General features: G+C 42.7%; 3 protein-coding genes across 3 annotated transcripts in view; all 3 read left to right on the top strand.

Moving 5' to 3' along the window:
• Positions 1–258: 258 nt before the first annotated feature.
• Positions 259–6,149, top strand: timm17b (translocase of inner mitochondrial membrane 17 homolog B (yeast)). The gene is made up of 6 exons (XM_063209546.1): positions 259–306; positions 734–833; positions 1,454–1,521; positions 2,224–2,348; positions 3,536–3,646; positions 4,383–6,149. The coding sequence occupies exons 1-6, from the start codon at positions 281–283 to the stop codon at positions 4,472–4,474; spliced, it is 522 nt and encodes a 173-aa protein (XP_063065616.1). The 5' UTR covers positions 259–280; the 3' UTR covers positions 4,475–6,149.
• A 569-nt stretch (positions 6,150–6,718) lies between these two features.
• Positions 6,719–10,282, top strand: praf2 (PRA1 domain family, member 2). Its single transcript, XM_063209547.1, has 3 exons — positions 6,719–6,904; positions 7,960–8,177; positions 8,487–10,282. Exons 1-3 carry the CDS (start codon positions 6,729–6,731, stop codon positions 8,624–8,626), a joined length of 534 nt encoding a protein of 177 aa, XP_063065617.1. The 5' UTR covers positions 6,719–6,728; the 3' UTR covers positions 8,627–10,282.
• Positions 10,283–11,612: 1,330 nt separating this feature from the next.
• The window catches only part of cacna1fa (calcium channel, voltage-dependent, L type, alpha 1F subunit a), a 66,808-nt gene continuing 64,635 nt past the window's right edge, over positions 11,613–13,785 (top strand). Inside the window, exon 1 of the mRNA XM_063207785.1 lies at positions 11,613–11,625. Within this exon, the coding sequence (XP_063063855.1) occupies positions 11,613–11,625 (13 nt within the window). The remainder of the gene's footprint in view (positions 11,626–13,785) is intronic.

A 13,785-nucleotide genomic window follows, 5' to 3' on the forward strand; every position in this document is an offset into this window, starting at 1 on the left:
TACTTGATCTATTTGTTCTGATTATAAGCAAAAAGGGAGATACATGAGCATGACAATGATGAGAACAAAGTGTGCGGCTACAATTTGGGACTCCTATCTAAATACAGTGGTGTTCTTTGAAACTAGTTCTACATTTGATGCGTGACCCTGACGCTACAATAAATATTTGTTTGTTTTATGCTGGCAGCAGTTGTTTCCGCCCAGTAGGTGGCAGTAGCGGGGCAAAACAAACATCACCGTCTCATTAAGATTGCGTCACACACATTGACGACAACAAATCATGGAGGAATATGCCCGTGAACCTTGGTAAAGTGCAACCTCTACATTTAAGTTTAGATGCACTGTAAGAAGTTGTGTTGTGAGTGTACCGTTTTGTGAAAATGCACAGCTTATCAACAAGCCGTGTAGTGTCATACCGTCCTTTGTTCAAACAATTTAGTTGAACAGACTCAGCTTAACTTTAGCTGACGTTAGCTGTTTCTGTGCTAGCAGGTGCAGGTCACCAAATAACTTACGTTACTTAAACTACATTTGTCAAGTTTTTACTTAAATTCGTACCGCATTAGTTCCTCATGAAATGTGCTGTACGTAAAACGAAATCGTTGACATTTCGTACTGTCAGAGCAAGAGGAGAAAGTATGGCAAGCCCACCAGATGTTTACAAACAAACAGGGCACCAGGTCACTGCCGTTGTCATTTTCTTATGCATTTCTTTCTATGCTCTTTTGGTCAGTCCTTGGAGAATAGTAGATGACTGCGGTGGTGCCTTCACAATGGGGGCTATCGGCGGTGGGGTCTTTCAGTCCATCAAGGGGTTTCGAAATGCCCCAGTGGTAAGTCTAGATGGCAGCTTGAGATATATTACCAACATTTCAAAACAAACACTGTGCCTCTTGCATGCATAAGGGCGTCATGAAAGTGAAAGCGAAAGTGAAAGTGAAAAGTGATAGTGAAAAAAAGTGAAAGCCCATTGGGAAACTCCAACTCCCATTGTCATTGTGACACAGCACTCCACAGCACACAAGTGAACACTGCACACTGCACACAACGAAATTGCATTTATGCCTCACCCGTGCAAGGGGGCAGCCCTCAGTGGCGCCCCATGGGGAGCAGTGCGGTGGGACGGTACCATGCTCAGGGTACCTCAGTCATGGAGGAGGATGGGGGAGAGCACTGGTTGATTACTCCCCCCACCAACCTGGCGGGTCGGGAGTCGAACCGGCAACCTCTGGGATGCAAGTCTGACGCCCTAACCGCTCACCCATGACTGCCCACTGTTCCCAGTATCTTGTCAGATATTGAATGTGAATTAATGAAGTAACATATTGCTAACCAAGGTGAAATACACTGTACTTCAACTCTAACCAATGGGATTTCAAGTGTCTGTGCTTTGGCTAATTAAAATGTGGTGATAATCCTCATCCTCTATTCTACTTTCTCTTTCCTCATCCAGGGTGTCCGCCACAGACTGAAAGGGAGTGCAAACGCCGTCAGAATAAGAGCCCCACAAATTGGAGGCGAGTTCTCAATCTTGTGTATCAAATAGTGTTTTTTTTCTTTTTCAGGCTTAAATTGAGGTTGCAGTTAACTAGTCAACTTTGAGTTTGAGTATATTTTTAAGCTTCTATGTGTATTGATATTGATATTGGTATTGATAAAGGCAAATATATAAATATCAGATACTATAAAGATTTTGGTAACACTTTACAATAACGTCCTATTCACAGCTTTATAAACACTTTATAAATAATTAACTAATTATCAACAAAATGTTTACAAATGTTTATAAATGGGTAAGAAATACTATGCTAACACAGCAGACACAGAACAGTCGCAGCGGTCCTGGAAGTTTCTCCTCCAAAGACCAGAGGGCATGAAACCACATAAAACTCACACAGTACAAGTTGATTCCCGCTCCACTGTGCAGTCATAGTTTGGTTATTACTCATTTACAAACATTTGTAGATACTTTGTTAAATGTTAATTGTTATTAAATGTTAAGAAAGTGTTTATAAAGCTGTGAATAGGACGTTATTGTAAAGTGTTATCAAGATTTTTCCTATAAATATTTGAATTCATGGAATAATTCTTGAAATCAAATGCAAATTTACAAATGCTATTGACTTGTCCTATTATCTGCTGTTCTGTTTGCTGTCTTCACTACATTCTGCCATGGGCTCGTGTGTCACTGCTGAGGTTAATGCTTTACCCTTCCTCAGGCAGCTTTGCTATGTGGGGTGGCCTGTTCTCTACCATAGACTGTGGCCTGGTGAGGCTGCGGGGCAAGGAAGACCCCTGGAACTCCATCACCAGCGGGGCCATGACTGGAGCCATCTTGGCCGCTCGCAGTAAGTCAGAACCATTCTACATGAGGCGAAACACTTGGGAAAATGTCCATAGAAATGAACAGGGGCGATTCATTACGCCAAAATGGTGTGTGCTTGCACATCTCCCACCTTTCTGGCAAAGTTTCTTACTGAGCTGCACTGTCATTGATCCAATCGTCTCGCAAACAAATACTGCTTATGTGCAGTTGAAAAATAGAGAGGAATCGCTGGCCAAAATAACTGCCCTGAGGCGTCGCTCAGATGGGGCCATGACGGGAGCCATCTTGGCTGCTCACAGTAAGTGCAAACATGACTGGGCAGGGGACGGGTCACATAGGGCAGTCATGGGTAAGTGATTAGGCCGTCGGACTTGTAGCCCAAAGGTTGCCGTTTCGACTCCCGACCCGACAGATTGGTGGGGAGAGTAATCAACCAGTGCTCTCCCTCATCCGTCTCCATGACTGAGGTACCCTAAGCATTGTACCGTCCCGCCACACTGCTCCCTAGGGGCGCCACTGAGGGCTGCCCCCTTGCACTGGTGAGGCATAAATGCAATTTCGGTGTGTGCAGTGTGCAGTGTTCACTTGTGTGCCGTGGAGTGCTGTGTCACAATGACAATGGGAGTTGTAGTTTCTCAATGGGCTTTCACTTATCACTTCACGCTTTCACTTTCACTTATCACTTCACATTTGGGGTTTTGCCTTCTACTCACACATGCCAAGACATGCTACTAAAGCGATTTATTTTATGCGGTTGTCATACATTTCTGTTTGCTTAGTTTTTTGCCTAGTTTGCTAACTTAGTTGGACAGCTGTGCTGTCGAGAAATGCTGTCTGTTTGCTTGTTTGTCTTTGTCTGCCCATGGTGTATGTGAGTCATCTGCAGGGGTCGCCAAACACACATTACATCACATTACGCTTGACGCATTTATCCCAAGCGACTTACAATTATTTACAGGGTATTGGTTACTGTCCCTGGAGTGGAGCAATAAAGAAAGACAAGTCTGAAGAGTGCTGCCCTTAGGCTGTGCTTCATTCACTTATCTATGTTTTATGTGGGATCCAGCATCCACTGTATTAATACCAACTGTATTAATCATTAGGCGATAGTGTGAGTGTGTCTCCTCCACTTCACAGGATTAATAAAGTCTCTCTCTCTCTCTCTCTCTCTCTCTCTCTCTCTCTCTCTCTCTCTCTCTCTCTCTCCAGGTGGTCCCCTGGCGATGATGGGCTCGGCTATGATGGGAGGCATCCTGTTGGCTCTCATCGAGGGATTCGGCATCCTGCTCACCAGATACACAGCACAGCAGTTTCAGAACCGTAAGTCCTGGATCTGCAGAAGTTTGATTCAATAGCTCGCAAAAGTGTAATTCACAGGTCATTTTCTCATTTGTAATCAATTTGTTGAATGAGGAAAAGTCCCCCAAAAGTTGTTGCAGCCAGGTTGATGGCAGGGAAACTTAAACTGTTTGGATATGTGTAGCTTGATAAATGCTGTAGTCTCAAAAGATAATGCCAGTGAAGCAAGTGTAAATATGGATTTTAGGTGTAGAACTGGTTACATTTGGAGTGCCAGCGCAACTCTTTGAATAGTCCTTGTGATAAGTACATTTAAGTAATTTGAAGTACATTTAAATAATTTGAAGTACATAAAAGAACATTTTATCGCCCCTTAGTCATCCATATGGATGGGTTTCATAAGCTTAGTATGTACATCAAGGAATACAACATGTAATTTGGCTTGGTAACTGGCCATGGTCCTGAAATGCTTAGTGGAGATATTCAGAGCAAGGCCTTACGATGCTTATACTGTGGCTAGACCCAGATAGTTCTCATCAGATGTAATTGAACATCCACTGATAAGCCTTCCTCACATCCTTTTTCAGTGTTTCTTTGGCATGACTTCTCATTTCCTTCTCTATTCTCTGTGTCATCTCTCTCTGCCTTTGTCTTTGTTTTTGTGACTTACTCTCTCTCTCTCTCTCTCTCTCTCTCTCTCTCTCTCTCTCTCTCTCTCTCTCTCTCTCTCTCTCTCTCTCTCTCTCTCTCTCCCCAGCGAGTCCCTTTATGGACGACCCAAGCCAGTTACCACCAAAGGAAGGAGGCCAGGACATGGGTGGTTACGGACAATATGGACAGTATCGCTGAGAGGCCTGCTGTGTTCTCCTAACTAGCTGCTAGTAGTCAAAGGGACAGATTGAGAGGGAGGTGGGATGTTACAGACCCTGACAGTACAGCTCTTGTGAGAGTGGTAGACTATCCCATCCCTAGCAGCGGGGGAGGGCCGTGATGTGCACTAAGCTCACCTTCAATCTGAACTAGATTCCAAATGTGGTTCTCGTCACTCAGGGGCTAAACACGAACTCTCTGTGAACAGTGTTTTGTTCTGGTAGGGGTTTGAGACGATACCAGCACTTTAATTCATGGACTTCTTAACCCTGTGTCATAAACCGATCATTGTTATTACCTTCATACGTTCAGTAGCTGGATGGCATTGGTTATCTGTTGTGTTCAGATCAGATGTGTCTTGTTATTTTGTTGATTTTTAAAAAAAAATCATATTAACATGGCATCCCTGGTTTTAGACAACAATGCATAAGTAATCAGGGCTCTAAATTAACTTTTTTCATCACTAGCCAAAATGGTTAGTAGATGTTAATCTTACTAGCCAAACACACACTCACTAATGAGTCAAAGTGGCTCACAAGCTTGCTTTTCTACTAGCCAGCATTTGGCTGGTTGGCAGCTGTTCATTTAGAGACCTGATAATCATCATACAGGGAATATAATTAAATTGTGATGTGATCAAGCATACTTAATGCAGGCAAAGGCACGTATACATGATATTGGCTCTCCTTTATTGACAGTAAAGATGTCTTTTTAACGGATCAGAGATTGTCAGTTAGTGTGGTGGAGAGCCTCTTTTTGTAGTGCATTTCAGAAATCCCACATACTGTACCCGATGAAACCAGGGGAGCCCCATCTCATACAGGTTGCTGACAGTGAGAAATCTCCATTGTGTAGATCTTGTTTACCAGCTGCCTGGCCCTGCTGTGATGACCAGCTCTTTAAACAATGACTCTTCTTCTGCACTGGACAGTCACTGTATTTGTATGATCGCCATGTTTGCACAGACTTTTTTTTTTTAGCTAGATCAAAGTCTGGATTACGGAGACCTTGTTGTCCTTCACTGCAGTCAGAGGGGGCAGTAATGGCAACAATCAATCATCCTCTGCCTACCGTATGGCAAAGTGTTTTGATGTCTGGGGTTGTGGTCTGCCTGGGCTACTCTTAAGGATATAACTTTCTATTTTTGCTGTCGGAAGTTATATCTGGAATGTAATTATGGCCCCTTAATACAATGCAAAACAGACATGCATGTTTTTTAGTCAGTTTGTCATATCTTTCTTACATAATTTGCCAGAATTCTAAATGTCCCAGCCCCACTACTTGGCATAGCCCCTTTGCTCCAGGAGGCTTCACCTAGATCACAGACCACACTTCACACTGGTAGACTTCACATCCCAACAATACACCACTGTGAATACACTTAGTACCCCACAAAGCACTTACCTTCCTCTCCGATCATCACTGTTGCTCATATTGACCAAATCTGAGTGATTTTTGTGAGGAAGAAACTTTAATTTTATTTATAAATATGCACTTAAGTAGTTTTTGGTTATTATTTATTAAAGTGCATTGTAATGTATGCATATTTGTAATGATCCAATAAAGTATTTTATTGAACTTCAGCTTGTTTGTGTTATTTGATGTAGGTCTACTGAGGGGAGGGTCTTTGGGAGAAGCATGTGGTTTTGAACTCAACTTGCTTTATGAATTTATAAAAATGTAAAAAAAAAAAAAAAAAAAAAAAAAGTGGAAGCATCCTCGAATTAAGTCAACAAAAAGTAGGGTTTTTTTTATTATTCGTTTGTTCTCTCATATTTGCTACAAATGTTGCTAGATTGTAGATTGGCAGAGGTGTCAAACGTAAAAGAAACACAGTTTCCTTCCAACACACGTAGCTTATCTGAGTAACCAGTAGACCTGTGTACTGGTCTTACGATCAGCTAACTCTGAACTGGTTGGATCAAGTTTGTGGTGGAGGTTTTCAGTGTTTTTCAGTAATAACAGTCTATCTATCTCATTATGTACAATGGAGTAGGCTAAATGGTGTAATAGCTATGTAATGCCATGTGCTAGTGTTGTAATTACACCACAAAAGTACTTTTACTTTTGACACCTCTGTAGATTGGTAACAACAACAGTGTTAAGTAGGCAATTTGTTATCTACTGGGCCTGATTACAGATATTATGTGCGTGTGCCTTTAACACCGAGCAGCGTGGATAGCTGTCATGTGATGCATGCTGGACGTTGCAGTTTCTCACTCTACCATCGAAAATGGACGTACAACCTCCGCCTTTACGGACACTGGACGACTTTGTGTTGAGCTCTGCGCGTTTCTCTTTCCCAGATATCCGTAATCTAGAGCGATGGAACAACCGAATAATCAACAACCTTCTGTATTACCAGACTAATTATTTTCTCTCCTTCCTGGGATTCCTTGTCCTTATCGGGTAAGGCAGTCATCATGACGTGTTGGCAGTCCATCTGTTCAACTGAACTAGCGAAAGCTATGCAATGCTATGTGACTATGAGTTTGTTTAGTTACGTGGAGCTTCATCTTCACTTCATTCTGTTGCAGTGTTTGAGCATTTGAGAGTCTGATGAAATATGTCGCACAAAATCCAGACTCGACCGCAAATCATTGCAATAACATTGCTCTCATTGACGGCAGCTCAGCTGCAAGTAGAAAGCGAAAGGATAGGCTAATAAGGGGAGTTCCAATCAGCCATCAAATTCCAAAGCAACAGTAATGAATCCCAGAGGGTTGGTAAATTCTCTGGTTGGACTACATAAGACAATATGGTCTATTCTATTCTATTGACAATTTCATTGACTATACTGACAGCATTTTAATGCAATGCCCTGCTAGCCTATATATTATCACTTGAACTATAATTTGCTCTAGTGCACCATGGTTCTGCAGGATTTGGGAGTTTTAGGCCCATGTCTAACCATGAGAGTAGGGCATCAGTTTCAGTGGGTTGTTTACAGGTCCGCAGCCTGACAGACCTCTTTAGTCAAACAAACTCTGGTGCATGGACCACATCCCCTGCTGCTCACCCACAATTATGTCTGCAATGTGTTCCAATTCCAAAGACGTCCAAAAAGGAATTGTCATTCAGTGTAACGGATGCCTTCTGCTGACTGTAACTGTAAAAAAAAAAAAAAAAAAACAAGATTTTTAAATTGTTTCAAGTGAATGGATGACAGCCGAGGCTTTCATGAATTCACTGGGGAAAAATAAAATAAAAAGAGTCATGTTTTTACAGTTACAGTCAGCAGAAGGTATCCGTTACACTGAATGACAATTCCTTTTTGGACGTCTTTGACCCTCCCTTTTCCACCAATTAACACAATCTTCCCAGTTGCTCTCACCCCCCCCCCCCCTCTCTCTCTCTCTCTTCCTCCTGCATATGTTTACCTCTCCTCCAATTAACAGTCTTTCCAATTGCTCTCATCCCTACCCCTCCTCCCCCTCCTCTCTCCATCTCTCCTCTGCATGCAGGTATTTCCAGCCCCTCCAGATGTTCCTGGGAGCGACGGTGGTCACTCTGCTGTTCCTGGGCTTCGTGTGGGCGGCGGAGAACCAGTGTGTGGTGCGGCGCTTCCGGCGTAACCACCCCTCCCTCTCGCTGGTGGCCATCCTGGGGGGCAGCTACCTGCTGCTGTCTGTCATTGGGGGGGTGGCTGTCTTCCTGTTTGGCATAGCGTTCCCTATGCTGGGTATGTGTACTACACACACACACACACACACACACACACACACTGCAACATGTCAGATCGTACTACTGAGTGACACACACATACACACACACAGACACACACACACACACACACACACACACACACACACACACACACACACACACACACACTGCAACATGTCAGATTGTGCTACTGAGTGGGACTTCTTCAGCCTTCTTCATCTTCTTAAAAAACATTATTTGCTTGAAAATTAGACCTTTACTTGGTTTTGGCTTCATAATTATCTTTATGAATTAATCGATTATTCTCTCCCCTGATGTCTTCCAGCCATCCTGCTGCACGCCTCCATGCGGCTGCGGAGCCTGAAGAACAAGCTGGAGAACAAGCTGGAGAGCATCGGCCTGAAGAGGACGCCCATGGGGCTGCTGCTGGAGGCCCTGGGGCTGGAACAGGAGGCAGGCTCATAATCATAATCACACACACACACACACATTAATATATATACATTACACACACACACACACACACACACGCATACACGCGCACATGCACACATTACACACACACACACATACACGCACACATTACACACACACACACACACACATACACGCACACATTACACACACACACACACATACACGCACACATTACACACACACACACACACACACACTCACACACACTAAGACATGAATAGCCTATTCACTGGCCATTGCATTAGCCTTGTGATTCGCATAAATCACTCAAGTCACAAAGATCTGCGGTGGGGAGTGGGGGCAATAAGGCATCTATTAATAAACTTGTGTATAATGCAATTTTATTTTATTTTGGATCGGTATGGCGTGGCAGGGTGGGGGGTATCACTCTGACTGTTATGTGTTGACCTACTGACAATAGAGTCAGTAGCAGTTTTCAGCCTTTTGACCTTTGTGACTTCTGTGGTTTGTGCACAAGCATTTTTTTTGTCTTTAGAAGTAGCAATCGTAGAGGGAGTGGAAAGGATTTGTTGTTCTTTTTTTGTGAGAAGTGACTGCGTCATTGGGGAACAGACTCCTGGCAGTGGGAACAGGAGGGTGTGGATGTGGTGGGGGAATTCTCTGGATGCCAGGAAACGAAAGTGATGGGGGGTCGATGGGTTGATTGCCAAACAGAACAGTGTGAGTTGGAAGTGTAGTGCAAGAGGTATGTATTCAGGTGTATGGGACAAGTCAACTTTATTGCCTATATCAACATACAGAGGTCGAGTGTGTACTCTGACCAGCTTAATGAAATACATTTTTGCCTTTTTATTTTTTATTTTTTGTACTGAACATTTTGCACACCCTTCCAAACTCGTAAGGCAGAGCAGCACTATGTAGTTTAACATTACACTCCAGGACCAATCACAGTGACACTTGGTTGCCATAGAAACTTCTTGACATAGAGCCAATAAGCTGATTTAAAATTCCTTTCGTTATAATGGATTATTAATAGTGCTTCATAATAAAATGGCCAATCTTTGCACAGGGACTGATCACCATGTAGTTGCTATTTCAGACAGAAGCTTCATGTTAGCTGCCTGAAGTGTCTTAATTTATATGGACTCCATGGACCGATTGTAATGCTCATGTTCATTTTACGCCAATCTTTCAAAAGTCTCCAAAGTGAGCACAAATGTTCTCACTAATTTATTTATTGTTAGTGGATGGTGGTGTGCTTTAAGGACAACCAATATGCCCCTTTAGTCAAGTCCTACAACACAACCCTGCAGTTTGCCCATGAAGGGATCGATAGAAGGAACTTTTTTTTTTACTTTACTACAAAGAAGTTTGTTTGCAGTATTTGCAAGGTTACAGTTTGAAGTGAAATTAAATTTCATGAAGGATTTTTAACCACTTACAAAATCAGGAATCTGCATTTTTGTGTGGATGTCTATTTTGTCGAAAGCCAGGAACTCTAATGTCTGCCTTTATTGTGTAAACTTTGTTTTTGATCAGTTTGTGTTCACTGTGTTTCTTGTGTTTCAACTGTATGTGGCCTTCAGTTTACTGTTCATTGTGTTGAAATGTACTGCTAAGATGAAGATAAAACATGCGCAGTAAGCATGCATTATAAAAAATATAATTATGAAAACCTTTGTATACCTGTCTATGGTGTGTCTCATTTGTGCTGAAGTCGCTTTTGATGATTAGACGTTAATTTCAATTTGCCAATGAAGGTGAATATTGGTATGTCTTATTCCATGGTCAGGCTTTTGTTGCTGTTTCCCCAAACAAATCTATACTTGTGTATTTTTATCAACCCTAGGAGTGAAGTGAAGTGAAAGCCCAACTGGGAGACTCCAACTCCCATTGTTATTGTGACACAGCACTTCACAGCACAGAAGTGCACACAGCACACAACAAAATTGCATTCATGCATCACCCGTGCAAGGGGGAAGCCCTCAATGGCGCCTGAAAGGAAGCAGTGTGGTAGGACGGTACCATGCTCAGGGTACCTCAGTCATGGAGGAGGATGGGGGAGAGCACTGGTTAATTGCTCACCCCCACCAACCTGGCGGGTCGGGAGTCGAACCGGCAACCTTTGGGCTGCAAGTCTGATTCCTAACTGTTTACAGATGACCTGCCCGTGTAGAGCAATGCACATCTCACTTGTCGCCACACGGGGTCAGAGTGATGTTAAAAACTGTATGCAGAGAGTACTATAGGCCTACTGACCACTAAACATGACCAGGCGTAAGAAATGTGTCTATTAATTGAACTCATTAAACTGATGATACTTATTTTAATCCACATTCCATATTTATTTGATGATACAGTACTGTGTTCGACAAGCTCTTTTTAACCGACACCAAGCAATAACTAGACAATACAACTTTTGCAGATAGAACAAGTGCATCCTGCACATAGGGCCATCAGAACTGTTTCTTATTTTTTATTGTCATTGTTTATTCATTTATTTGAGACCATGTTTTGTGTGTACCACAGAGTCTCCCTGTGCTTTTAATTCAAATGCTTGAGCAGAAGTCTCCAACCGTCCTCTCCTTTCCCCACCCTTAAAGAGGTTTGAAGATGGTCATCCCTTTTAACCGGCTCAATCGCACTAATCCCACAGGCAAAGCCAGCGCCTGCTACTGCCAGTAGACTGCTTGGAGCTTGGAGACAAACTCCTGTTTACTTTTTTTGCCAACAAATATAGAGTTACATAGTTATTTTTTCTAAATCTAAATCTAAATAATCTGTTTTATTAAGAGTTGTCTTTTGCATATTCACTGGTTTGGAATGCAAGGAAGAGAAAAAGTCACGCTGGATAGTCACCACCACGTTGGAGGACGGTGCTTCTTCTGATCATGTAAAGGTGGAGACCGTCGTACCTGTTGCATGCTTTACAAGAAGTTAACAACAGCCAGTCGGGACGACAAAGCAACTTTTATGACCAGTAGCTGACAAAGCACCTTGGTGCTGAGCTACCATGGCTACTAAAGGTAAGAAAAAACACAATTGGCACCATCACATGAAAGGTAAACCAACCTACTGAGAGACGCTACACCAGAGCAAGGGCATTCGGAACGAGGTTTAAAGTGGTGGCGCATTTATTATTTACTTCATTGTTTATTTCTTAACAATGTTAAGTTATTTGTCTGCAGTAAAAATTGAGAACGCCTCATTTAGGGAAGCCCAAAAAGTGGGGAGGCAAATGCACCTCTGCATCCCCCTTTCCAGCACCTATGCACCAGAGTTGTATAATGTAGAAGTAAAAGTAATTTTACAAATGCAATTAGAGTATGTTACTACAAAGTTGAAACCATGTAATATCATACCACTAGTGTTGTAATTACACATGTCAGAGAGTACTTTGTACAACTGTGCATCACATGTTAGTCTTCTGAATTGCGACTAAAGCTTCACTGATGATTTCTGCACTTCAGAAATTCTGCACTACAGCTTCACTGATGATTTCTACAAAGTAAAGGTTTTGGTGAATCCAACTGTTACGTACACAGTATTTCGCAGGTTACAATTCCATCTTGTCACAGGTTTCAGGTTGTCATCTCCTTTTATCGTAGGCAGGGATGACTGCTTTAGCATACATCTATCAAATATTTGTGTTTAAGTTAGATACATACTGTTTTTCTAGAGCACAAGTTACTACATTTAATCGAGTATAATTTGAATATACGGTCCATCTGTTGCTAGTGTGTCACATGCATCCTTAGCAGACACATTGGGAGAGGCCACACCCCCACCCCTCCTCCCATTGGCTGCTGGAGGTGCACCTGTCACCTGGCAACTGTATTGTGCTGACCAGACCAGACGTGGTTGGTGCTGCCTGCAGCCTGCGTGTCAGGATCTAGGTCACATCTGGCCTGTGGCTATTATGACAACACATTTCCACTCCAGAATTACACCCGGCCTCGCACTCAAGCTGTGACCATATGGCTGCCTGGCCGGCCACTTACCATTGACGGCAGTAATAGCAGTTGACTAGTTACATTGACAAGATATTATATCGCTCTGCAGCCCCTCGCCAGACACCGCACTGCCACTGCCACTGGGACGTTGTACAAGTAATAGCCCCTGAAAAAACTTCACTACCATAATACTACACCACTATGATGACTGTACACAGGGCCTATGGTAATACATTAGGTGACTTGGTCCTTGCCGTGCCATTGCCAACAGCTAATTTATAACAGGGGTAGTGTCTTTAGGGGTTAAAAAGTCTCCGTTTGTGCAAATGTCTAGCAGCTGAATGAGACAAAGCCTTTTCAGTGTCCTGTGTTGACTTGAGGCTCGTCCCCTATCTCACCTCCTTCCTGTCTGGCTGCGTTGCGCTGCGCTGCTTCCCTACGTCACCTGCACTGCAGCTTGGCCCTGCACCTGCTGGGTACAGCTCACCTGATGATGGTCACAGTAGACACCTGTCTTTCTTTTCATTAACTGTAACCTTCACACAATTGACTATGTTAACATGAGACATTTAATTCGGGATTAACTCCATTTAATTCTGAAAAAAGCTTAATTACACTTTGAAAATGTAAGCAATCATTAATTCGGAATTAAATGAAAGATTAAAGCAAACTCAACGGAACTATTTAATTCTGAATTAGTCATTCTGAATTAAAAATGTCATGCAAACGTAGCCAATAGGATGAAATTACATATATCTTAATACATCATTTTTACAGCATATACAAACCTATTTTTTTTTTTTGAAAAAATCACTTATATATGCTACTTAATAGCATGAAGGAATAATTTATGTAAAATATCACAATATTGTCGGACAGCCATGCAGAGGTTTTTGCTAATTGCTCGTTTTACGTTATTCTCTGCGTTTAGTTTAATTTTAGTTTAGTTTAGTTTAATTGGCTCTTACTGTGGCCTACTTGGCACTGCCAGGCTGTGGGGCCAGACTGCCCTGCCCTACCATGACTGCCATGTGCTGACTAATGACATATGGGTGGCAGGACAGCAGCTGCTGCAGGATCATCACCACGTCATGGCATAGTGGCAGTTGAAAGTTCACATGGCCTTTTTACATGGCCCACAGTAAGTGTCCCTCCCAATCGTACTTACAATCGCAGCTTACAGTATTGGACTCGTGACCGTGGAAGTAGAACATTAGACTAGAGGTGGCACCA

The sequence above is a fragment of the Engraulis encrasicolus genome, chromosome 10 (assembly GCF_034702125.1).
Source record: "Engraulis encrasicolus isolate BLACKSEA-1 chromosome 10, IST_EnEncr_1.0, whole genome shotgun sequence".
In the NCBI taxonomy this organism is placed as follows: Eukaryota; Metazoa; Chordata; class Actinopteri; order Clupeiformes; family Engraulidae; genus Engraulis; species Engraulis encrasicolus.